We start from the raw sequence: 26,627 nt of genomic DNA on the forward strand, positions 1-26,627 counted from the left end.
ATTTCCTAAAGAAGAAGTACAGTATATTTAATCTGAATAATAAGCAGTTTTGTTATCAGGCATTTCAGTGTTCTGGCTGATAACATTTCAATTTTGTAACAAATCAATGATTAAATCATATTATTTAATACAAATATGAAAACCAGTATATTGAAGTGTTAATCTTATGTCTTACTAAAGAAGACAGTCATAAGCAAAAATGCAGTCATCCCTGCCTTAATGCTTTTTAGATGGCTTTCCTGATCTCAACCAAAAATAAGCAAGCAGATGAACGTACTCATAACAAACATGACGGGAGTACAACAAATTTCCTTTGTGGTTCACCAAATAGCAAAGTTGACATTTTTCCATGAATGTAATAATTTTTTTCCACCCTTTAGCTTTGCAGATTTCTTTCCATGAAGTTAGGAATGTTTTTCATTATTGAATCATCAACAAAACATTTTGCTTTAAAGAGTATAAGATTTTCAAGATGAAATTTGGACGGAAAAAAAAAGACAAAAAAAAAAGTATAAGATTTTTTTCTTTTCATCAACATCTAGTTATGTTTTACTCCTCTAAACATGATAGAAATTATTTCAAATGAATAATGGTTAATAATTAAAAATATACACAATGCTTTAATAAGGGAAATAGTTTTACTCATAAAACAATTAAATGATAATGCTGAAATTACTTCTTTATTACTTACAGTTCATCAGCAGTATATTCTATTGATAGCTTGAACAAAAAAAGGAAACTTTTCACAAAAAATTAGGTGAGACTTAAATCCACATTGGAAATTATAGAAAATTGAAGTCTAAAGAAAAAAATTAATATTTTCAAAGAAAAGTAATTTTTTCTCAAAATAAGATGATATGAATCATGTAGAATAACCCTTAGTTGAATATTTGCTTTCCCTTTCTGCCAATACATAGAAATAATTTTCCCTAAATTAAAATATATATCTATAGATAGATAGATAGATACACTAAAGTCTTAAAGAAATTAAACTTACCAGGGGTTTCAACTTTGAGCTCTTCTATATACACATCCACTTGTGTTTTATTCTTTGTACCTTGACTGGGACCATGCAAAGTCAAAGGAAATGTCAATATGTTTTCAGCATGATCTATTATGAATGTAAACATACATTTTTCTGCCTGCATAAGAGACACCTTTCACCAGGTGATTTCATTCAGTGTTTTTCTTTTTTTTTTTTTTGGCTTTTTACTTTGATAAGTTAGATAAGTTGCAAAAGGTTACAGAATTATAGCTCTGCATAAAGTTTTCCATATCAGTCAATAAGTCTGAAAATGTTCGCATATGTATTCAGGCAGCAACGCCAAATTGAATCCAGACTCTACTAGTGAGTGGGAATAAGAGGCATAAGACACAGTCATGCAGGCAGGCATATAAATAGATCTATTGCAATACCACATACTACAGGTTAAACTAGAAAGGTTTAAAATAAAAGTGCTGTTGAAGTTCACAGAAGGAGATAACTGTCTCTGAAAACTAAAAAGTCTTTACAGAAGAAGTAGCTTTTGTATTGGTTCTTATATAATAGATGTTTGTCAGATGAAAGAAGGAGAAAGATTTGTGAAATGGCATCGTGTCAACCAAGAGAAATTTACCAAGATAACAATGTAAGGAGAAAGAGGGGAAAGATGAGAGAGAAACTGTGGCTGAATTGTGAAGATGTCTGAATTTTATTTTTTATGTAAGTCTCAATAACTTGACACTAAGAGAAACTTTGCATCATGGATAAGGCATGATTGTACTTTGACAACAGTATAGAGGAGGGCTCAGTTGCCAAGAATTTTATAAAACTGGTGAGAGAACTTGAAGACCTTAACTAAGGTAGTAGGATGGAATAGCCCGATTTGATAGGCGTTTTTAAAAATTTTGTTGCTAAGGCCAATGGCAAGGTGTTTGCTAGGTTTTCTTTTAGGAAGGCACAGAATTCTTCACTAGTATGTTCAGGTGCTAAGGAAAAGAGGGTATTGAGAACAACTCTAGGTGATATAAGCAGATATTACATAGTTAATTTGGAGAGTTCTATCAGTAAATATAAGAAGAATGTGTTTGTAAAATACAGAATCATATTTTCACGCCAATTTAGCAACCTAAACATATCCCTTAACTTTTAAAAATATTTTTACTTTCAACTTTTATTTTAGATACAGTAGGTACATGTGCAGTTTGTTACAAGGGTATATTGTGCTCAGGTAGTGAACATAGTACCCAATGGGGAGTTTTTTCACGTCTTCCTCCACTCCTTCCTTCCCCACTCTGGTAGTCCCCATGTCTAGTGTTCTCATGTTTATGTCTGTGCATGCTCAATGTTTAGGTGCTGCTTAACGTTGCATGCAGTATATTCAGTATTTGGTTTTCTGTTCTGTGTTAATTCACTTCAGAAAATGGCCTCCATCTCCATCCATATTGCTGCAAAGGACGTGATTTCATTCTTTCGTAATGGCTGTGTAGTAGTCCATGTTATATATGTACTGCATTTCCTTTGTCCAGTCCACTATTGATGGATACCTAGGTTGATGCCATGTCTTTGCTTTTGTGAATAGAGCGGGCATGAAAATGAAAGAGCGCGTATCTTTTTGGTATACAATATATTTTCCTTCAAGTTTACATCCAATAATGGGATTGCTGGGTTGAATGGTAGATCTGTTTGAAGTTCTTTAAGAAACATTCAAACTATTTTCTACAATAGTTTAATTTACATTCACAACAACAGTGTATAGGGATTTCCTTTTCTTTGTAGCCTTGCCAGCATCCACTGGTTTTTTTCACTTTTGAATAATGGCCATTCTAATTGATGTAAAATGGTATTTTATTGTGGTTTTAATTTGTATTTCTAAGATGATTAGTGATGATGAGCAGGTTTTCGTATGTTTGTTAGTTTGCTGCTCGTATGTCTTTTAGGAATTGTCTTTTCATGTATTTTGCCCATTTTGGATGGCATTATTTGTTGATGTTTTTATCTCATTAAGTTCCTTACAGATTCTGGATATTACACCTTTGTTAGATGCTTAGTTTGCAAATATTTTCTCCCATTCTACAGGTTGTCTCTTTACTCTGTTGATTTTGCTGTGCAGAAGCTCTGTAGCTTCACTGTCAATTTCTATTTTTGTTGCAATTTGAGGACTTAATAAAAAATGTGTTGCGAAGGCCAATGTCAAGTGGGGTATTTCCTGGGTTTCCTTTTAGAAATATAGTTTGGGATCTCACATAGCCGTGCTTTGGCTATTCAGGCTATTTTTTAGTTACACATTAATTTTAGAAGAGTTTTTTTCTGTCTTTGAAAAATGACATTGGTAGTTTCATAAAAATAGTGTTAACTCTGTAAATTACTTTGGGCAGAATAGCCATTTTAGCAATAGTGATTCTTCCATGAGCTTGAAATGTTTTTTTCATTTATTGGTATCATCTCTGATTTCTTTCAGCAGTGCTTTATAGTTCTCCTTGTAGAGCTGTTTCACCTGCTTGTTTAGTTCTATTCCTAGGTATTTTATTTTTTGTGTTGCTATTATAAATGATATTGTTTAATTGACTTGACTCTGCCTGGATGTTATTGAAATGCTATGAATTTTTATACGTTTATTTTGTTTCTTAAAACCTTGCTAAATTATCAGTTCTAGCAGGCTTTTGGTGGAATCTTGAGAGTTTTCTGAGTATAGATTCACTGTCAGTGAAAAGAGAGAGCTTGACTTATTTTCTTATTTGGATACCTTTTATTTCTTTCTCTTGTCTAATTGCTCTGGCTAGCACTTCCAGAAGTATGTTGTACAGGAGTGGTGAGAGTGGGCATGTGTTGTTCCAGTTCTCAATGGGAATGCTTCCAGCTTTTGCCCGTTTGGTATGCTGTTGGCTGTGGGTTTGTCATAGATGGCTTTTATTATTCTGAGGTATGTTCCTTTGATGCCTAGTCTGTTGAGGATTTCTTTTTTATGAAAGGATTTGTGTTTTTTTAAATGCTTTTTCTGCATCTATTGAGATAATTATATGGATTTTGCTTTTAATTCTGTTTATGTGGTGAATCATATTTATTGATTTGTGTAGGTTGAACCAACCTTTTATCCTAGGAATAATGCCCAACTGTGTTAAATTAACTTTTTGATGTACTGTTATCTCTTTACTCTTACTGTTTGTCTAAGAATTCAAACCATGCGAGATAGGTACATGCATAGAAACATTTCGGTTGCATTTATTTACAGAAATTTTTTTCTTCCAAAAAAAATAATTATTTAATATGTGCTACTAAGACGGTTTAGCAATTTTGTGAGATGACTGATAAAGGTTTGCTTATATGAAATGATTAGGCCAGATGAGGCTATATTCTTTGCATTCATGAACATATGTACAATGTACAGTCCCATTTTATGTAGGGGATAGATAATTTTCAGATCTATTAGGGATCTATGGAGAAATGAATTATCCACAAAAATTTATTGAGGGAAGATATTTAAGCAATTTGATGCTGAAATGTTTAAAGTGCATAATTTATTTGAAATCTAGTTAGCTAAATGTTGAAAAAAAGGGTTAGAGGCTATTCTAAACATATATGCATATTAAGGATGCAAGCAATATTGCTAATGTATGAACTATATTACCTTTATAGTAGCTACTAGGCCTTTATAAAAACCAATAGTTCCTATGGAACTATTAGACTTCTGATATTCTGATTCAAATTTTATTAAATTGATAGAAATTATGTGTTAATTTATATCATTAATTTCAACTATATATATTTTATAACACTAAGACACATTACAGCTTTTAAAAGTATTGAGTAGTATTAAATTTTCTTTTTTTCCCACATTTTCACCTTTACAGAATTTACAGAAAATTCCAGTATCTACTAAATCCTCGTCAGGTTTACAGTCTTGCTGGAAATGGACCAATGCCAGGGTAAGTCCAGGGATAATATTATTACCATCAACTCAATTCATGTTAATTAATTAAATAAGCTGCCTGACATGTCTAGAAATAATGTTATTTGAATACAGCAGGATATTAGTACATAAAAATGTAATATCAACTACATAAGAGTAACCAATGCAAATACTGATTTTCCAAATAGCCCATTTCTAGCAGATTTTTCTTCCTTCTAAAGTTTGTGAAGTAATGCTCCTTATTATACTAATAATGTTAATGATCGCACACACACATACACATACACAGACGAAATAGCTGAATGCCAGTTTGAACACTGCCAAGCCAGGTACTTGAAGAACCACTCTCTTTTATTGTACTTCTTCTATTTAAAATATCTGCTAAAAAATAAAGAGAAAGCTAGTTAGTTAGCACGTTTATGCCTAGTGTTCCATTATTGGAACACTAAGCATCTGACTGTTATTTATATTCTACTGCTCAAGGTCGTTGCCAACATCTGACTTTTAAATTCAAATGAAATTCGAAAAATTGTAACCTCCAGCATAAATGAATTAATGAAAAAAAAGCATATGATTTCATTTACTACTTACAAAATCTAGCCAATATCACTCTTATAACATACTTCATTGTTAACAGGTAAGATGTAGTAAAATAAGATGTATGTTTTTAACACAAACTGTATACTTTTGATGTCACCCATATGCACCTAAACAAATCACCATCAATTTGGTCTAGTTAAATAATTAATATCATTTTCTTTCATTGACTTCTTTTCTATCAACATGAGAGTGAACATTAGACCACATGAAGTGAGCAAAAGGTCTATAAGCTTTATGCATGCTTCATTTTTTTAAAGCAGTTAATTTAAAATAAGTCTTATAGCTCATTCTTCAGGAATAAGAAACCAAATATTTAAATTGCACTCTTTTAAAAACTCAGAATAAAATTTGTACCATAGCATCTTATACAAAAATAGGTTCATCAGGTTTAATTAATTAGCATAGTCTCCCAGCATTATGTTCGGCTCTTTCTTCTACTGACTTGCTGCCTGCTGTCTGGGATCATTTTCCCAATGCTGAGCAGTAACCTGCAGAACCTCCCTCTTAAAGATGATGGGCTCACCACAAGAATTTGGTTAAGAACAATGTCTTCGTAAAGCTCCACTCTCCAGAATCTAGAGGATCATGATCAGGCTGTTGGCTAAGTGAGCTAGCTACATGCTGGAAGTCCCCATGTAGATAAAGCCAAGCAAAAGTAAAGTATTGTAAACTCAGAAGCTCAGTCAGGATGGCTCTTTTTCTTGTCCTTTAATATTCTCTGGACGTCAAAGAAGTAGATATTCTGTAGAATTAGGATATTGTGCATTCAAAACTGTTGCCATTCCAAGACCCCTGTAAGTTGATTCAAACCAAGGACATCCAGGAATTTCCTGTATTTCATAAACAAGAAATAATATAATATAATTGGCTCTGCTAATTATAAGCCTTATAGTTTAACCTCTGTGTGGCTTCATTATCTTACCTGTAAAATAAGGATTTGTGCCTGCCTCATAGGATAGTTGTGAAGTCAAATGGGATAATGCAAATAACAATGTGCTTACCGCTTAGCATGTCCTCAATGAATGTAGCTTTTATCTATTTATTTGTAGGAATATGAATTAATAATCAATAAAACATGACTATTTTGCAGCTCTGGGTAAATATATTGGAATCAATTTAATTTTAGCCCTGTTCTCTCATTTCACTTTTTTCCTACGACAGTTTAAATATGTACTACATGTTTCCTTTTCAGTTCTAGGCATCCTGTTATCCTCTGCTCTATCTTAACATATTTAAAAAATGAAAATAATATATGTAACTGTCAAAAGTCTACACTACAATGAATATTATTTATAAAATTTTAAGGGTCCCGCTTTAAGCACTGCTACTCCTCAGAAATTATTATTGCGATTGTTTGGGTATATCGTCCCAAACAATCTAATAAACACATATAAATGAGCATATCCCTCTCTGTCTCTCTATAACATTTATACACACACATATATATTTGTTGGTTATATAGGTAGATAGTTTTTTATGTAACAGAGCATAGATTTTATATTGCCTTGCAACTTGCTTTCTATACTCTAAAGCAGGTGTTACACATTGTTCCATTTCAGTAGATATTGATCAGTTTCATTTTTCTAACTGCTGCATGATATTCCATAATTATGTCAGGCATCTCATTACTGGTGAATATTTAGATTGCCTGTGTTTTATAGTTATTATCAAATATGCCACATGAATATCTATCATTTTGTCTGCATATTCTTGAAAGCATCTTCAAATATTTTCATGAAATCACTGGCTATGGGTAGGATCGTCTGGTTGAAAATATTTAATGTCAAAAGTTGGTTTTAAAAAATGAATTTAAATAGAATTGTGTTGAGCTTTTAGTTTGAGAATGCCCTGTTTGCCTCTGATATCAATACCCACACTGCATCCCTAGTGTCAGACTCACACTTCTGTTAGAGAGCTAGTCTTTGTTTATCCTCAAGGCAAATGCCACAGGTAGTTGCTCAGAATGGGGACTCTGGCCAGGCTATGATGTTGTCCTTTCTCTGAACCCAGTGACTGATCTGCTCACTTGTAAACCCTCCCTGCTCTGCTTCTAGCTGTACTGCCCCTGATCATGCTAAGATTGTCCTATTGCAGTAATTCCCTTTTAATGTATTGCGTTAGAAGTTGCCCTTTTTCATAAGGTGTCCCTATGACTCTGATACCCTTGGTGATTTGTACATTTTAATTTTATCACCATTTCTGGTTTATTACTTTAACAATTCTAACAATAGATTTTTAAATGCATACTTTTGAAAGTGTAGTATGCATTTTATCTGCCACTTTGAACCTGTAGTTATTCATTGTTCCAAATTCTTTTTTAAAAAAGTTTCCTCTTTACCACACCAGATTGATGTATTCTTTTGGTATACAACTCTTCTTTCATCCCAACTTTATTTTTTTCAAGAACTTTGTTTATAAGAGGAAATAACTTTCTTGATGCACTAAAACTATTCCTAATGTAAATTAACTGGCAAATACTAAAACTCACTGGGCATTTCATTTTTTTCTTTATTTTTAAAACAGAATGGGTATGTATGTGTCTCCATTCTATCTTCTTATGTAAATTATGCCTCCCTGCTTCTGACTATTCTGTTTGATGATGTCAGAAACAATAGTCTGTTTCAAATACGTTGTTTTCTTCCTGATGGAACATATTGTGATATAACTGAATAAATTATTTGGAGGGATAGCTTAGTTAGAAAAGATGAAATACAAAATATAAATTACTCTTGGGTTTTACATAATGATATGCTTTCCTTCGCTACATTAAAATAAGTATGTATATCTCTAGCTGTACACCAACTTCACATGTTAATGTGACTTATGAAAATTTCACATCAAGTTTTTTATATACTTGTGACATTACTTTTCCCCTTATGACTCTAATATTCATGAATATACAGATGGTTTATTTTCACGTTATTTCTAAAATTTTAATTCAGAAGTAGGAAGTATTTATTGAACTTAAATAAAAGACAAGATAACTTTAAAATGTGTAAATGATTTTCAGACTGATCAGCATAATTAAGAATAATGAATTGTTTGTGAGAAAGCTGCTGTTAGAAATCTTTACTTTCATCTACCTGAACTAAATGCAAATCACACATAACTTAAAAAATATAATGCAATAGTCAACCTACAGATTCACATTTTTCAAATATCATGCATATTTCTATAGTGAAACTTTGGAGAATATATTCTCCTACTAAAATAAATGTGCAATTTAGAAAATGTGTAAAAGATTCCACAGATTTCATTACCTTCTTAATTTAAAATATCATTTTATATAACCAAATTTCTACCATATTTTATTTAAGTAAAATCTCTCTTTAATCTGAGCTTATGACCTTTTATGTATGCCTCTTGTTATATAATTATGACACATAAAGGAACAGAATCCTCAAAAGGCTAAGGACATGTTCATCAAAATTGAGTCAAGCCCTGTTGCAAATTTCAAAAATAAAAAAATTTTCTTACTTATGTAAAAGTGTAGCATTTAACTCTCTCCTTCTTATGATTATTCATAAAATAAAATGCAGGTGATTTTGCAAGTTCTCCCCCAATTAAATGTGTAAGCATAATTCTGACTCTGGCTTGGCCACTGGAGTGATGGAGTTTGAAAACTGATTTATGTTTCTAAATTAAAGACCTACGGATTAATAAAAGTAACAAAAATTTGTTACCACAATTAATACATAATTGCTCGCCTCTCACAAAAATTCCCCCATTTGGGTCATTGTAGGTCTGTAGTTACTTTTTACATGCATCCACAAATGTACTATGATTTTAAAGATGTTGAAAAGGCTGAAGTTTTATTACTCATCTCACCAACAAAGGCTAAATGGCAATTAGACTAGAGATCTGTGTGTTCCTATTTAAAGATTATTGCCTATCAAAATTGCTGAAACCTTCTAAAGAAAAAAACACATTCTGAATTGGCCATTTGAAATGACCAGTTCATATTTGTGTACATGCTTTAACTTGTGTTTTATTCTGTTCTGCCTGCTATAACAAAATCCCTTAGACTGGCTCATTATAAACAACATAAATTTATTTCTCTCAGTTCTGAAAGCTGGGAAGTCCAAGTCAAGGGACCAGGAGATTTGGTATCTGCTAATGGCTCACTTTTTGTTTCCGAGGTAGTGTCTTCTTGCTGCATCCTCTGGAGGGAATGAATGCTGAATCCCCACATGACAGAAGAGCAGAAAAACAGCTGGCTAGTTTCCTCAACCCCCTTTATGAAGACACCAACCCATTCATAAGCGAAGAATCCTCATGACCTAATCACATCCTTGGTACACCGCCTCCTAATACTATTGCATTGGGCACTGAGTTTAAGCATTAATTTTGGAGAGATACAAATGTTCAAACCATAGCATTCCAGACTGGATCCTCCAGAATTCATGTTCTACTTACATACACTTACCTTATGTTCATTCCATACCAGTAGCCCCAGAAGTCGTAATTTGTTTTAATACCAACTCAAAAATCTCAAAACCAGATTCTCATCTAAATAACTTCTAAATCAGAGATGCATGAGACTCAAGGTATGATCCATCCTGAGCTCCATTTCTCTTTGGCTGCACCTCTGTGAAATCAAACCATTTGTGTTGTTTATAAATTAGCCAGTGTAAAGTAGTTTGCTATGTCTGCCAGAATGGACTAAGGCAGATTTGGTATTGAGGAGTGAGGTGCTAATGTAACAAATTCCTAAAAATGTAGAAGGAGCTATGGAATTGTTAGAGGCTGCAATATGGAGGAGGAAGAGGAGGAGCAGGGGAGGGGGCGCAGAAGAAGAAGAAAGAAAGACCATAGATAGAGCTTCAGTCTTAGAGATTGTTTACATGGTTGTGAACAAAATATTGCTAGGAATATGGATGAGAAGGGCCATTGCAGTGAGGCTTCATACGAAAATGAGGAACAAGTTATTAGCAATCAGAGGAAAGGCAATCCTTTTTATGAAGTGACCAAGAACTTAGTTGACTTATATCCATGACTTGCTGTTTTGTGGAAGGTTGAATTTGAGAGTGATGGCAAAATTTAAAGATTTGACAAATTCTCAGACTGGCCAGTTTGTAAAGAAAGAAAAAGGCTGTTCAGGATAAAACACCAAGGGTGTCAACAATGAAAGTTTGATAAGCAGATTGGTATGGCTAGAAGGAAACCAGAATGCTATTCATCAAGACAATGGAAGACTGGCCCTGAAAATGTTTCAGAGATCTTCAAGGCTGCCACTCCCATCACAGGCCCACAGTGTCAGGGCCTTGAGAACAGAAAGACTTCAAAGGAGGGATTCAGAGCACCTCTGGGATCTCAGCGCTCACTTCCCAGAGCTGCCTCAAGTTTCTGCTCAATGCATTCTGGTGCAGCACTCCTGGGCCACTCCAGTGAGCCTCAGTGCAGCCAGGGCCACCCTCCAGGAGACTGAGGTGGTAAAGGTTTGCAGCATCCAGCTGGTGCTAACTCTGCAGCACAGAGTGCAAAAGCTGCGAAGACATGTCTACCTCTGCCTTGATTTCAAAGGATGTAGAGGTCTTGGAGACCCTGAGGCCCCAGACAGAGAACTGCTGCAGGGTTCAGGCCTCTGCGGAGAGCCCCCACTGGGGCAATGCATAGTAGAGCTGTGAGGGCTGGATCACCTCTGAGAGTAGCAGAGCCAGCCTGGGAGAGCTGTAGGCATTCAACTCTAACACATGAGAAATGCCATGTGGGCTGCACGCAGCAAAGCCATTGAAGGAATGGGGGTTTCTGGAGCCTTAGGGGCTTACACCATGTATAGTGTGTCCAGAAATCATGACACAAAGCCAAGGAGTGTTCCCCCCTCCCAGCTTTAAGAGTTAATGCTTGCCTTGTTGAGTGTTGGACTGACTGGCAACCCCTTACTCCTTTCTTCTTTCCTATTTATCCCTTGTCAATGATATTGTCCATTCTACGGTCCACCATTGTATTTCGAAAGAACCTAACTTGCTGGTTTTCACAGGCCCACAGCTGGTGGCAAATTTTCCTCAAAATCAATTGTAGTTTGAGTGTTAAGTCTATATGATTTAGACGATACTTAGAGGAGACTCTGGACTTCAGGCTTTTTAGCAGATGCTGGAACTTGTTAAAACTTTTGGGGCTACTGGGATAGAATAGATGTATTTTACGTACCGGTTCCCAGAGGCATAATGCTATGGCTTGAATATTTGTGACTCTCAAAAATTTATATTGAATCTTAATTGCTAATGCAGTCATGTTAAGAGGTGGAGCAATGAGGAAGTGATTAGGTTATGAGGGCTCCACCCTCATGAGTTCGATCAGTGCCCTTATAAAATGGCTCAGGAGAACTAGCTCTCTTCTTTCCCCCTCTACTGCCACTTGAAGGAAGGTATAGCATTAATCCCTCTGCCTTGAGAGGATGCATCAAGAAGGGGCCACCTCTGATGCAGAGAATAAACCTTACCAGACAACGAATCTCTTGATGTCTTGATCTTGAACTTCCCAGCCTTCAGAAATATGAGAAATAAATTCCGATTGTTTATAAATTACCCAGTTTCAGTTGTTTTTTATAGCAGCACAAATGAACTAAAATAATGTTTCTGATTTTTTCTATAGGAGTTAAATTTTTAATAAATAACACATTTTACTTAAATACCCTTACCATTTACTGTTATCTAAATGTACTTAGTAAAATTACTGGCTCAAATTTACCATCAGCACCAGGCAGTTAAATGATCATAGCTTACTAATAAGTAAAAAGAAGAAAACCCATAATAGATAAATGTATTCAAAACATTTATTCAATGGCTACCAGTTGCCAAGAACAATCTTATCACTGCCAATCCGTTCTGAACAAAACAGATAAGAACGTTGGCCCTCACGGCCTTATATTTTGGTGATGGGAAACATAAAGCAATAAACAAGTGAAATATACACAAATTAGCAGGAATGTGAACAAGGAGTCTGCACTGTTGGTCAGGGTTCTGTGGTTGTTCTTTTAAACGAGGTGGACAGAGAAGAACTGGCCTGGTTAGATGTCAAGATGAGGAGGGAGCTTATGGGCATCTTGTAGAAGAGCTTTTAAGGCAGAGAGAGCAGAAGCCATAAAAGCATAATGATTGGAAAATACTGTACAAGTTTGGGAAACATTAGCAAGAAGGCCAGGGAGACTAGAACACAGTGAAGGGCATTTAGATGTTAGAAAGTTACTAAGGGCTAGTTCACACAAGGATTTAGATTACTGTGACCGTAATAATGAGGTTTAAGTAAGACTCTTCAGAGTTATTTCTGGTGTCCTAGCATCTGGCCCAATTTAGCATTTTCCCAGGACTATTGTATTTTAAGTATTGCTGTTAATGAATGCATTGCAATAAAGAATGATCATGATGTGTTTGGAAGCCCTCCAATTTCTAAATTCAGCTTCTTCTGTATATTATCCTCTAGTAATGTGTAAGACACACACCCAATGAACAGAGTTCTCACTTTAATAGGTAAGCATCATACCTAAAACGTGACCAAAAAGAAACTCTTTTTCAATGTTTTTTAAACATGCAAACAAGGAACAACTTGTGAAGAATTGGTATCTCTGTTATGCCAGCCCATTATGCTGTGGCCTGGGCCTCACAGCAACCTGTGAGATTCAAAGGGGCACAAATACACCAATCAGCAATGCCCGTGGAGATGTTGACAATCATAGGTTAGATGTTCATGAAATATAGTGAGAAACACAGCATGAGCAGTTTTGTCAAGAACATAGAGTGATTAGCTTGAATATACCTCCTCAATGTTTAATTTTTCATTAAACATATAGTTTATAAATATTTACTTTTATAATAAATTTTTATTTTGCAATAACACTTTTCAGCAAAAGTTAGCTTAAAAATAAAATGCCTTTTAAATAAAAATAATTCTGAATCTCATGACAAAAAATAGTTGTGAATTTGTTTCTTAAAGAATTGATGAATACATCATCTGTGTGAAATATTTATGAACATTTGCCATCTGCAATGAGAGCTCTAGTGCTATCATTGACTATGCAGAAATAAGTAAACACAGCTATGCTGAAAACACATCAGCATCTGCTTTAAAATGAACAGTTAATTCTCTGTCCCAAAGCAATGATTTAATATGCAGAAAGTCCCTTTGCATATCACTCTTTGAAGCATGACTTTTCGTTTAGATCAAATGACTTTTCAAAATTAGTGTTCATTTTCAATTCCAGGTTTCCTTATGCATATTATTAGTGAAATTGTAGCTGTTAATATCTTGACTCCATTAACAGAAGAACTTTTCCAAAAGATCAAGTAATGCCATGTTTATATCGGAGTGATCAGAATGCTTTAAATGAGAAGTCCATTTGTTGTAAAGATGGTTTGAATTCATTCAGTTCATGCACTCTAAAGTTTTTGGAAGTTCATTTGGATGAAGTTGAGACATTAGATATTGGTAATAATGTTATCATAAAATCAGTAGAAAAGTTTAGCACTACTGATAGAGTGATTTCCTTTTGTGGTAATAATTCGAATGTAGATTTTGGTGAAGCATGTCATCATGGCAAAAACATGATTTCTACTAAAATAATAAACTGATTGATAAAAAATTTACTTTAAATTGGTTGCTCACATAAATTATAATCATATGCAAATAAATGTTAATATTCTAATAATTAAAATAAAAGCCATAATTATCATATTGCCTATACACATGCATGCACACATACACACGCATGCACACATACACACATAAATTATTCAGTTATTCTCCTACTAATTCAGTAGTCACCCGGGAACGTTCTAGACCAAAATAATAATAATAATAAGGCTCAGGTCTTGGGTGACTCAAGTAATACAGTCCTGCAAAAATCTCTATGGACAACACTCCTCCAGGCAGTCTGTTCCTGATTAGGCACACCCTCCTCTTCTATTTAGAATCTATCTCAAGGAGCGTGAAAGGTTAAGGTAATTTATTATAGAGGTAATCAATATATAAAAATCTACAACTTGAATTATATTATTGGATAATAGTGATGTTTGTAATCCAGACAAGTTTAACCTAATAATCATACTCTGAAAAGGCAGATAATTGGATCTGGAATATAATACATTTGATAAAATTGATAAAAATTATATTTACAACTGTTAAAATAATAAATACCTTGGTGTCTAAGATACTAATCTTCAATTATGTACATATAATTTCTTGAAAATGGCAGATGTTTGTTGAATTCATAACGTTTTCTTCTCTAATTAAATTATTTATTTTTATTTATCTCTTATTGATGAGTCATATCTTTTTCATTTAGTTATCTTTATGCCTATAGTTAGAATTCTGTGTAATTAAGTTGTTCATATTTTAAATTATGGTCTCTGCCCAGTACTATGCTATAGTAGGGTGTGTGTTCCAAAGCATATGCTCTTGAAGGTAATGAATCTCCACTTCAGTGTCTCTGGCTTGCAAGGACTCCTTTCAAGACTGTAGGAAGGATCTTAGCAATGTGGTTCATATTGCCTTTCCTATTTGACTTTTTGATATTTTTAAACAAGGGTATTTTAACTACAAGAATTTTTATAGACAGTGTTAAGCCAGTTTAGTAGTACTACATACTGAGGCAAATATATCAATGGAAGATAATTAAGACACCTCCCCCATGCCCTATATATTTATTGGTATTAACTAGAAAAATTGGGCATCTATATGGAAAAATAAAACACTAAAAAAAAAATACCTTTGTCTCCATTACAACTCCTTTTTCATCACACTTTATCTAGTGACTAGTAGCATTGGAATGGCCATGAGCATTTTAGGATCTGACTGAAAGAGGATGAGGTCCTATTACATGATTGAAAAATATGTGGTTCACAGATATTTTTGTCTATGGTTGTTATTTCTAGTTTTCCTGGTGTAAAAATCACTTCCAAGAATACCCCTATTGTTCAGTGTGACTTTACACTGGTTTTCTGATGCAAACGTACAGAGCCAGAAGACATGTCTTGATAAAAATGGTCCAGAGCCCGTCTGGTAGCAGAATATGTGTATAGTAGGGGAGAAATGAGGCTTGAAATGTACAAAGCTCCAAGCTTGTCCATGGAAGATTCGTCTAATCTTCCCATTCAGTTCTCTTTAATGCCTCATCAAAACAGAAGCATTATTCTTCCCGAATACAGTTAACAATGCAGTATAAACAATTATAATTTTTTTAATTGATGAAAGTTACATGATATTAAATTTATCATTATTCCTGTGTTTGTAGAGCACAGCCTATCTCAGCTCTACAAGCAGCAGGCATGTTTATGTATAAAGCATATGTTTTATAAATCTCTATGAAAATCACCATCAATGAAGTTACATAAAACTATAATATGTCATGTCATCAACATAACAATCAATGGTTAATGTATATCATTAATTCAAAAAGTATTTAAGATTAGCCATTGAACAAAATATTGAAAGGCCTGGAAGTCTCACAGTTTGGCTATGACCAAAAAACAAATATTGATTTTTATGTATTTAACAATAATACTAAAAATTTACTTTACCAATGATGAGTTGTGAAGCTGAGTGAAACATTTCTAATAAGTCATCAATTTAAACATATATTAATAAATCATTCTAGAGGAAAAGAAAATTGTCTTTTAACCTTAATACAAATATTATTTAAAATTGCCATATAAAAATGTAAAAACAACGCATTAGGCAGTTTATTAATTTATGAAACTGTGCTATTATTCTAGATCCTATGATGTAATGTTTGTAAGCTATCTTAAATTTAAAATATATTGTAATTTTTTATTATAAATACATATTTACATATGTATACATCACTTTTATAAAAATGTATACACATTTATTTTGCATATTTTTTCTTAAAGAGGGCTTCAATTTTTATGAACATCAGGCCCTACATAATCAGGAATCACTCTCCTGCTCCTCATTTATCAGAGATCTTGAGGAAATTAATATGTATTTATTACTTCATGAACACGTGTTCTACAAGTATCTCAAATGCCACATCTAATACTAATTTTCTCACCTTTTCCCAAATTTACAACCTGCTTTTTTGTTTTTGTTTTTTTTTATTTGTTTGTTTGTTTTTTGTTTACTGAGACAGGGTCTCACTCTGTTGCCCAAGTTGAAGTGCAGTGGTACAATCTTGGCTCACTGCAATCTTTGCCTCCTGGGTTCAAGAAATTCTCATGCCTCAGCCTCCCAAGTAGCTGGGATTATAGGCACTTGCCACCACACTCAGCCAATATTTTATTTTTAGTAGAGACAGGGTTTCACCATGTTGGTCTGGCTGGTCTCATACTCCTAACCTTGTGATCCGCCTGCCTTTGCTTCCCAAAGCTCTGGGATTGCAGGCCTGAGCCACCGCTCCTGGCCACATCCTGCTTTTGTTCTCTAACTTGATGAATGAAAAGGCCATTCACTAAAGAATTGTTTTCCCATTCCCTGTGACAGTACATCATTTCAGGCTTTCAAGATTTGTCATCTAACCACTCTCCTAGAATCTATATTTACCCTCCTTCTTACATAATAACCCTTGACTCAATTTCTCCTCACCTCTGTCCCCCAATTCATCAACTAATTAATTTTACCCCAGCTTCAAGATTCAACTCAGGTGTCTCCAAGTTTATTAAGCCACCCCTCAACCCCACCCAGTCCACATTACCTGCTCTCGAATAATATCTTCCAGTGACCTGAACTGTATGGTTTCTTGTTTATCTTCTCAGTTAAGCCAGTGAGATACTGAAAGGCAAGAATTCTACCTTGATTTTGAATCTCTGGAATCTAACTCAGCTCCTAGTACAGAGTTGTAGTCACTAGATTTATATTAAATAAGTGGATAGATGTAGGTGCCATTTCACTTATAAAGTATTTATAGCTGTTCTTTTGTATTTGGCCCTAAGGAAAGTATGTTTTCCTCTAACAGAAGTCTAGATTTATTTCCTTTCAAAATACGTTCTTAGTTTACACCCTAAGCTAACTCAGTGGAATTACCTGATGCGTACAGAATAAAAACTCATTCTTATTATTAACATTGAAAATATTCACATGACAGAACAGATTTGAGTATCTTTGTCAAACAGTCTTGAGCAACTTCGTCACTTGTGCTGCTACATTTTACGGGTTAATTTTATAGACTATGAACTTTGGACCATAAATGATATATGTGTGCTTTCCAATTAGAAGCAATAAGGATGAATTACTTCATTTTAACTTCTTCCAAGTATCAGGAAGACTGTGTAACTTCTGTTTTAATTGACACTCTATCATATTTTTCACTTCATTCTCAAGTCATTACATCAGAATTGTCAGTTCTCTATGTTTAATCATATAACTTACAATAAATATTTTAAACTGCGTTTTCAAACATGTGCATACATATCAGTACACACATAACTATAATCATTAGTACTCTTAGGGATGGACTTTCATGTAGCATGACCATAAATTTTGCTGCATATATGTAGCACTAAATACAGTATGCAAATACTGAGCTCAATTAACTGCCTCCCTTTCTAGTGTAGAAAACACACTTACAGATGAGAGAAAATGGCATTTTAAAGGGTGTTTTGTGTTCTTCAGTGTCGAAAAACAAAATTACCACAAATTTAGTTCAAAGATCTTATTGACTTACATTTGCAATTCTAGAATTGGGCAACACCTAATTCTTTACAGTAGAATGAGTGTCCTAATGAACTGAGCACAGTAGTTTGGCTCTATAAGCACAAGAGGGCTGAAGAAAGCAGAAATAAGGAATGAAAAGTGGATTGGCCATTTCAAAGTTACTTTTCTCGCAGGGTCAGAAGAGAGGGGACTTCCTTATCATGCTAGCTCTGGAGAACTGAGCCCTTTCTGATTGGTTGCTGCAAATCTCTTGTTTTATTTAATTTTCTTTATTTATTTATTTTTAAATTGGAACATTTCAAAGTTCCATTTGATTACAAGACACATAGCACAATGACTCCATTAGGGTTTGGTCTGGTCTGTTGGGACCTAGTGCAGGAGCTCAGTCTAAAATAACAGCCGCTCATCATTTCTGTGCAACATCGGTTACTTAGTTTTTAAATATTAATTTTTATATTTAAAAAATATCCTTAAAGGGTGATAATTTTCCATGCAATAGAAAAACTTATATTTTAACAAAATAGCTTTTTTTAGTATAAGTGTTTTACTTGTACTAATAAATCATAAATAATATATGTATTATAATTATTTGCTAGATAAGGGCAAGAATATTTCAACTAATAATTAGTTTCTATTCACTCAAAAATGACCAAATTTTTAATATTTCTGCTAATATTAATTTTTAAATAAATATGTAAATTAGTCAAGAAAGGAAAAATATTTAGGCTACATTATAGAACCTATCATTTACTGACCTCTCATTTCTAACTCATTTTATTCTAGGAGGAATTTTAACGTTATTTAATGAGACAACATTACACGTTCCCTGGGGAATAAATATTCTCTCATTTTCTGTGTCTCATGCTCTCTTTTGTCATTTCTGTCTGTGTTTTTCCCTTTCTGTCTCTCTCTCCTTCACTTTTAACATACATAGAAACATAAAAGATTCGTTTGAGATTTCCAGAAATAATGAAATGAATGAATCAATTATTAATGGTCAACTGGAATATGTATATTTTTCAAATAGCCTGAAACTTATTTCTGGTTATTATAATAACAGAATTAAGTTACACTGGATTTATATGATTAATTCATATTTTTTAAATTAACTATCCCACTTACCCACATGGAATATCTTCCCAAAACAGTGTAAATTCAGTTTTTATACAATATCTCAAAACTCTAACCAAATTTGTTGAAACAGATGTATTTCCTAGTTTACCTAAATCTTATAAAGTATTGTTAAAATAAAGTACATAAGTTATGAGATTGGAGGATGTATTTATAATTAATTTTACTTTAAAATATTGAAAGAGTCGCATTAAATTGATAAAACATCAAAATCCACAGAGGAAAATGTGAAATAACCTTTCCCCCATTTTGTAATATATATTATAGAATATATATATTTAGGGAATATATAACTTTAGGGAACATAATTCTTGCATGGATTTTTAAAAGATATTGCAGCAACAATAATAATATCAGTGATACCAAGGTATGTTTAGATACAGTTTGGGTATTAAAAAATAAGCTGAAAGTTATTAAAAATTGGTTTTCTAGACCATAAATATTGTTTCAAAAACAATAGTAACATCACAAATCGGAAAGCTCAGCCAGATTTTATTGAGGCAATTCTGAAGCCATCTAACCTTGTAACTTTAAGAATAATATAGTATGAAACTGTGTACATGCAAGTATAAAAATGAATTGAATAGAATAATCAGACATAAGTATGCTTCTTTCTGTCTCTAGATGCTTAAATCAGAATGCAGATCTTTCTTAAGACAAGCTCTTGAAATTATTTTTTTCTAAACAAGGAGGAAGAAAAAGAGAATTGGTGACATATGGTAAAGCATTTTTTGATCCTTCAGCCTTGTATTTCTTTAATATAAAAAGATATGAATATGTATAGTTAAAGTGAGCATTCACTCTGCATGGATATGCTGAAAATATTTGACTCTCACTGATTTCCTCTAAGTATCAAAAAATTATTTTACAATCTATAATATGTATATACTGTTTAGAGCCATAGATTTATTTATTTAATATATTTGATCTGTTTCTAACCCATATATCCGCATTGTGTATAAGTGGAAGTATTTTAAAATAATAAAATATAAGATTGGAATCAAAAGTAATATCTACATAATGACATTAAGGATTCTGATTTTATGACACTTTCCAAGATTCTGGAATCAGTGCTATAATTTTCTTTTCTTTTAAAAAAGACTTTCCTGGTTGGCTTTGTTAAAAAGGTTATTGGGGACAAATGAAAACTTACTGCCTTTTCTGTTATCGATTTTACCTTAACACAAAGTAAGCCTCTGAATCTTAGATGAAATTTTCTGGATTTGTGTTTAGCAATATTAAGCATCACAATCTTACCACGTCCTTTTCTGTTGTGGTTGTGGTAAGAAGAATTAACATAAGACCTACACTCTTAAAAGCTTTTTAAGTGTACAGAACAGTATTGTAAACTATAGGAACGGTGATGTACAGTGCATCTCTAGAACTTATTCATCTTGGATAACTGAAACATTATGGAGTGTTATAGTGGTGACTGTAGAGCAAATATGATAAAAAAGCATCTGGCAGAGGTCTGCTAAACCCAAATATAGGCTCTATTTCAAATTTAGCTATTGCAGATACACAAGAAACTCTCTAGGTGAACCAGTGCTGTAAAGGCCAACATTGTAAACTCACCATCATTCATTTTCTTCATAAAACATTTGAACTTTTAATTAAAAAAATAAGTTCATAAAATGATGCAAATAAATTCAGGACCCAAGCATGATTTTATTACAAAATGTTTATGCTTATTCATCCTTCATGAGGAACATTTTGAAATTGATGGGTAAAAAGTACAATACATAGTACTAAAGTTTCCCCAGAGCTAAGTCCTCCCTGACATTCCTCATTTTCTCATTTCTCCCCATTGGTAAGGTGACCTGTGATGTGGAAGCCTCACATCTACTTCTCATCACAGCCTTCCTCAGTGAAAAGTCAGTGCCATGCAGGACCTTCCATTTTGGCTCTTGTTGAGTCCTTTTGATTTACCTGTCATCCATCACAGCTGTTTTCCTCTGTACCTTTTGTCTCCAGTGCTGTAAGCAAGTCTCCCAATTGTCCGTTGGCTATAGTTTCAGATTGGATGTAGAAAGTGTCTCCTTACTGCTTGTTAGAAAATTGTGACTATTTTGCCAGAACAGTGAAGGCGAAGGAGGTGGAGAAATAGAGGAATGGCACTCTGACCTAAAACACACATATACTACTTTTAATAAAGAAAAAAATATAATTAAATTACTAATAACATGTGAATAATAAGTTGTATTTATATAACATTTTCTTCGTATGTTGTAAAGAGCCCAACAAACCAGGTGGTGTTAATTCCATTCTAATGTTAAGGAAACTGAGGGTTAGAATTACTAAATAACTTCCCAAGGCTACTATTCATGAATGAATGAAGTAAGGAATGAATGAGTTTCTAGGGAAAACTGCATGGATTGAATGGATCAAGAAATTGAGATAAAGAAAGGTCAAATTTTCCAATTAGCAGCCAATTTACAGAGAGTAAGCTGGTCTGACAGTCACATGGGGTTTATGTTTGGGGGTAGGATCCTGCTGAAGAACCAATGATGACAATTTTTAAAGAGAACAAGAATGAATAACAGATGAAACATCATCATGGAATAGAAGAACAATGGTGAGTCAACTGGACGGTTAGGCTTTCACCAAAAACAATTAGCTCTGTGGGAAATATTGCAGCTACTGCCATGTTTTACAAAGTTTTCTTAAGCTTTAGTGCCAATGTTTGAAAATCTAGGGAAGGAGAATCAAATTGCTGCAGAAATGCAGCTAGAAAAAAGCTGACTTAAGAAAAACTTAAAATCATAAAATTTGTAGATTAATTATTAAAGTAATCTGAACAATTATTTAAGTCATTTCTCTTAAAGAAAAACACACAGAAATTTAGGTTTTATTAGCAAGTGCTACTAGTTTTCAAAGAACTTCAAAAAAATCATACAGATTTTTCCGTGAAAATAGTAAAGAGGGAATATTCTGCAACATATTTTATGAGGCAGAATAATTTTAATTTAAAAAGTAAATAAAAGTGGTATGAGGAGGAAAAATAGGTCAATTTGTTCATATCTATTGATGTAAAACAAAATATTAGCAAAAGGAATTCAATTATCTTAAAAATATTAATACACAAGGATTAATTTGGATGCAAGAAAGGATTGCAAGAATGGTTTAATAATGCGGAAATATATAAATGTTTATTCTCACACTAACCAATTAAAGGGCAGAGATATACAAGGATTAGTTTAGGTGCATGAAAGGATTGTAAAGATGTTTTAATAATGCAGAAATATGTAAATGTTGACTCTTACACTAGCCAATTAAAGGACAGAGACCTTGTGAAATCTCAAAAGATGGAGAAAAATTTAACTTTTATGTATAGTAAAAAATTCTTGTTATAACAGAAGTAGAAGGGAACCTTGTTAACCTCATAAAAAAATCTTCATCAAGTAAAGGAAAGTATTAAGAAAAAAAATCTCAATAACAGGTATCATCCTAAATGGGTAGATTCCAAAAGTAATTCTTAGCTTCAGGTACAAGTTATGCATATTTACTATGAATACTCCTTTCAACACTATGTTGGAATTTTGTCAAGGAAAAAGACACAGGGAAAGAAATAAGAATTATAAGGACTGGAGAGTATAGTGTTACTATAATAATAACATTATTATACCATTGTTATTAGCAAATGCCGCAATAACATACGTAGAAATCCAAATGTATCCACAAACGAAATGTAAGCAATAGGAAAACAGTGGTAATATAATTATTTATAAAATCAATATATACAATTCATATATGTTTATATACACCAGGAAAAAAACATTAATGTTAATATTAAACATAATTTTAAAATGTTTAAAATACCAACAAAAACTATAAAACAACCAAGCATAAATCTAACAAAATATACGTGAGACCTGTTAGCAGAAAATTTAAATCTTTGTTGTATGATATTAAAGAATATCTAAATAAATCCAACAATAATATATTCATGAATAAGGAAACTTAATTCATATCATACATGTGTTATTTCTCCCAAAATTAATATGTAGGTTTAATGCAACTTCAAAATCATGATTGGTTTTTCTTGCTGTTATTTTAATATTTGTGAAATATGATGAGTTTAAATATATATAAAAAAAGGAAGAAATAATTGGTAAGCTTCTTCAGGCCCTGAGATATGGAGTTACTGGAAATCTGTAGTAATCCGGAGAGTATGGTACTAGTGCAGAGATGCCCAAAGTCGTAAGTAAAACAAAACAGAGAATACAAATAGAAATGAAGCCATATGGAAAAATAATATTTATAATGAAATTTACATAATAGAAAGTTGAATTACTCCATAAATACAAAGATGGATTTAAAAAAATAGAAAAAAAATGTTGTAGTACAGCTAAAGGGAAGGGTGAAAGAGTAAGAAAGGAAGGGAGGGAGGGCCAGGGGTCAGGATAAAGGGGAGGTGTTAGAAGTGGGGGCGGGAAGAAAATAAAGTACTTGGCACCACAACAAACTACAAATTTCTATGTTGAAGGTAAAACTGATGTTTTAAGAGAACATATGTGAATTCTGACGTCTGAGTAAGGAAGCTTGCCTTACAGAAGACTGGTTAAGGTACTAACCACTTATCAAAGGGATGCTGAATTTGACTATTAAAACTAAGTTCTTATTTATTAAAATAGCCATTAATGAAAGTAAAAGAAAAAAAAAACTACATTTGTAGAAAATACATGAAAACAAATTATCCAAAAGGACTCAAAGACATGTAAAAAATTTTTTACAAATCAACAAGGTAAAAAGGAATAGATAATAGAAACAGAAAAGATAAATAGGTACTTCATCAAAATAAGAAATAAAATGAAAAACTGTGACACGTGTTAGAGAGAATGGACTCCATAGAATACATTTATTGTATATTGGTGCAACTTCTTAGGGAAGAAAATTAACATTATCTGGTAAAGTTACATATTAATATACATTACAGTAGCCACTGCCCTTTATAATATTTTGAAAGGAATCTTTTTTTTTATTTTTTTATTAAGCACTAGGAAATAAGTACAGGCATACCTTGGAGATATTGTGGGTTTGGTTCCACATCACCACAATAAAGTGAGTCACACAATTTTTTTTGTTTCCCAGTACATATAAAAGTTATGTTTATACTGTTGTCTATTAAATGTGCAATAGCATTATGGTTTAAGACATGTATATACCTTAATTTAAAAATAATTCATTGCTAAAAAAAAAGATAGTAACAATCATCTGAGCCTCCAAGGAATCATAATGTTTTCTCTGGCAGAGGGCCTAGCCTTGATTTTAATGGGAACTAAATGATTAGAGTGGTGGTTGCTGAAGGTTGAGGTGGCTCTAGTAGTTTCTTAAAATAAATCAACAATGAAGTTTGACCCATTGGTGGACTCTTACTTTTATGAAAGATTTCTCTGTAGCATGTGATGCTATTTGCTAGCATCTTAACCACAATAGAACTTCCCTCAGAATTTGAGTCAGTCTTAAATCCTACTGTTGTCTTATCAACTAAATTTTTGTAATAATCTAAATCCTTTGTTACCATTTTAACAGTGTCCATAGCATCTTGACTAGGAGTAGATTCCATCTCAAGAAACTCCATTTTTTGCTTATCTCTAAAAGTCAATTTCTTATCCTTTCAAATTCTATCATGAGATTGCCGCAATTCGGTCACTTTCAGGCTCCACTTATAATTCTAGTTCTTGCTATTTTTATCACAACTGCAGTGAACCCCTTAAAGTCATCCATGAGGCTTGGCATCAACTTCATCCAAACTCTTGTTAATGCTGATATTTTGACCTCTTTCCATGAAGTATGAATGTTCCAGATTATTAAATCCTTAATAACCTAGATTATTAAATCCTTTTCAGAGGTTGTCAATTTACTTTGCCCAGGTCCCCCAAAAGAATCACTGTCTATGGCAGCTATAGCCATATGAAATTTATTTCTTTAATAAGACATGAAAGTTGAAATGTATTTCTTAAATAAGACATGAAAGTTGACTTACTCCTTGATCCATGAGCTGCAGAATGTATGTTGTGTTTGCAGGCATGAAAACAACATTAATCTTTATGTACATCTCCACCAGAGATCTTGAGTCGCCAGGTACATAGTCAATGAAAATAGTATTTTGAAAGGAGTCTTTTTTTTTTCTTTCTTAGAAGTATGTCTCAATTGTGGACTTGAAATATTCAGTAAACCATGCTGTAAAGAAATGTGCTGTCCTTCAGGCTTTGCTCTACCATTTATAGAGCCCAGGTAGAGTAGGTTTAGCATAATCCTTAAAGGGCCTAGGATTTTCAGAATGGCAAATGAGCATTGACTTCAACTTAAAGTCATCAGCTTCATTAGCCTCAAACAGGAGAGTCAGCTTGCTCTTGGAGCTTTGAGGCCAGGCATTGACTTCTTTGTAGCTATCAAAATCCTAGGTGGCATTTTCCTCTATTAGAAAGCTATTTTGTCTACATTGAAAAACTGTTGTTTGGTGTACCACCTTTATCAATAATTGTAGCTAGATCTTCTAGATAATTTGCTGCCACTTCTTCTTCAGCATTTGCTGTTTTTGCTCTTCTTTCCTTAAGTTTCGTGAACCAACATCTGTTTGCATCAAACTATTTTGCAGCTTCATCACATCTCTCAGCCTTTGTAGAATTGAACAGAGTTAGGGGCTTACTCTAGATCTGACTTTGGCTTCATAGAACGCTGTGACTGGTTTGATCTTCTCTCTAGACCACTAAAACCTTTTCCATATCAGCAATAAGGCTGTTTCACTTTCTTGCTGTTTGTGTGTTTACTGGAATAGAACTTGTAATTTCCTTTAAGAACTTTTCTCTTGCATTTACAACTTGGCTTCCTGGCATGAAACGGTTAGCTTTTGACCTCTCTGTGATTTTTACATGCTTTCCTCACTCAACTTAATAATTTCTAGCTTTTTTTTTTTTTCTTTTCTTTTTCTGAGACGGAGTTTCGCTCTTGTTACCCAGGCTGGAGTGCAATGCGCGATCTCGGCTCACCGCAACCTCCGCCTCCTGGGTTCAGGCAATTCTCCTGCCTCAGCCTCCTGAGTAGCTGGGATTACAGGCACGTACCACCATGCCCAGCTGATTTTTTGTATTATTATTAGAGACGGGGTTTCACCATGTTGACCAGGATGGTCTCCATCTCTTGACCTCGTGATCCACCTGCCTCAGCCTCCCAAAGTGCTGGGATTACAGGCGTGAGCCACCGCGCCGGGCGCTAATTTCTAGCTTTTGATTGAAAGAGAAATGCAACTCTTCCTTTCACTTGAATACCTAGAGGACATTGTAAGGTTGTTAATTAGCCTAATTTCAATATTGTTGTGTCTAAGGGAATTGAGAGACCTGAGGAGAGAAAGAGATGGGAGAATCGCTGGTGGGTGGAGCACTCAGAACACACACAACA

General features: G+C 33.5%; 1 protein-coding gene across 13 annotated transcripts in view; it reads left to right on the forward strand.

The window, feature by feature from the left end:
• DGKB (diacylglycerol kinase beta) overlaps positions 1 to 26,627 on the forward strand; it is a 723,408-nt gene that overhangs the window by 283,325 nt on the left and 413,456 nt on the right. For all 13 annotated transcript variants that reach the window (XM_032286738.1, XM_032286728.1, XM_032286731.1 and 10 more), the window contains one exon: positions 4,831 to 4,905. In XM_032286738.1, coding sequence (XP_032142629.1) covers positions 4,831 to 4,905 — 75 coding nt within the window. The remainder of the gene's footprint in view (positions 1 to 4,830; positions 4,906 to 26,627) is intronic.

The sequence above is a fragment of the Sapajus apella genome, unplaced genomic scaffold, assembly GCF_009761245.1.
Source record: "Sapajus apella isolate SASKATOON/1434 unplaced genomic scaffold, GSC_monkey_1.0 scaffold19, whole genome shotgun sequence".
Classification (NCBI taxonomy): domain Eukaryota; kingdom Metazoa; phylum Chordata; class Mammalia; order Primates; family Cebidae; genus Sapajus; species Sapajus apella.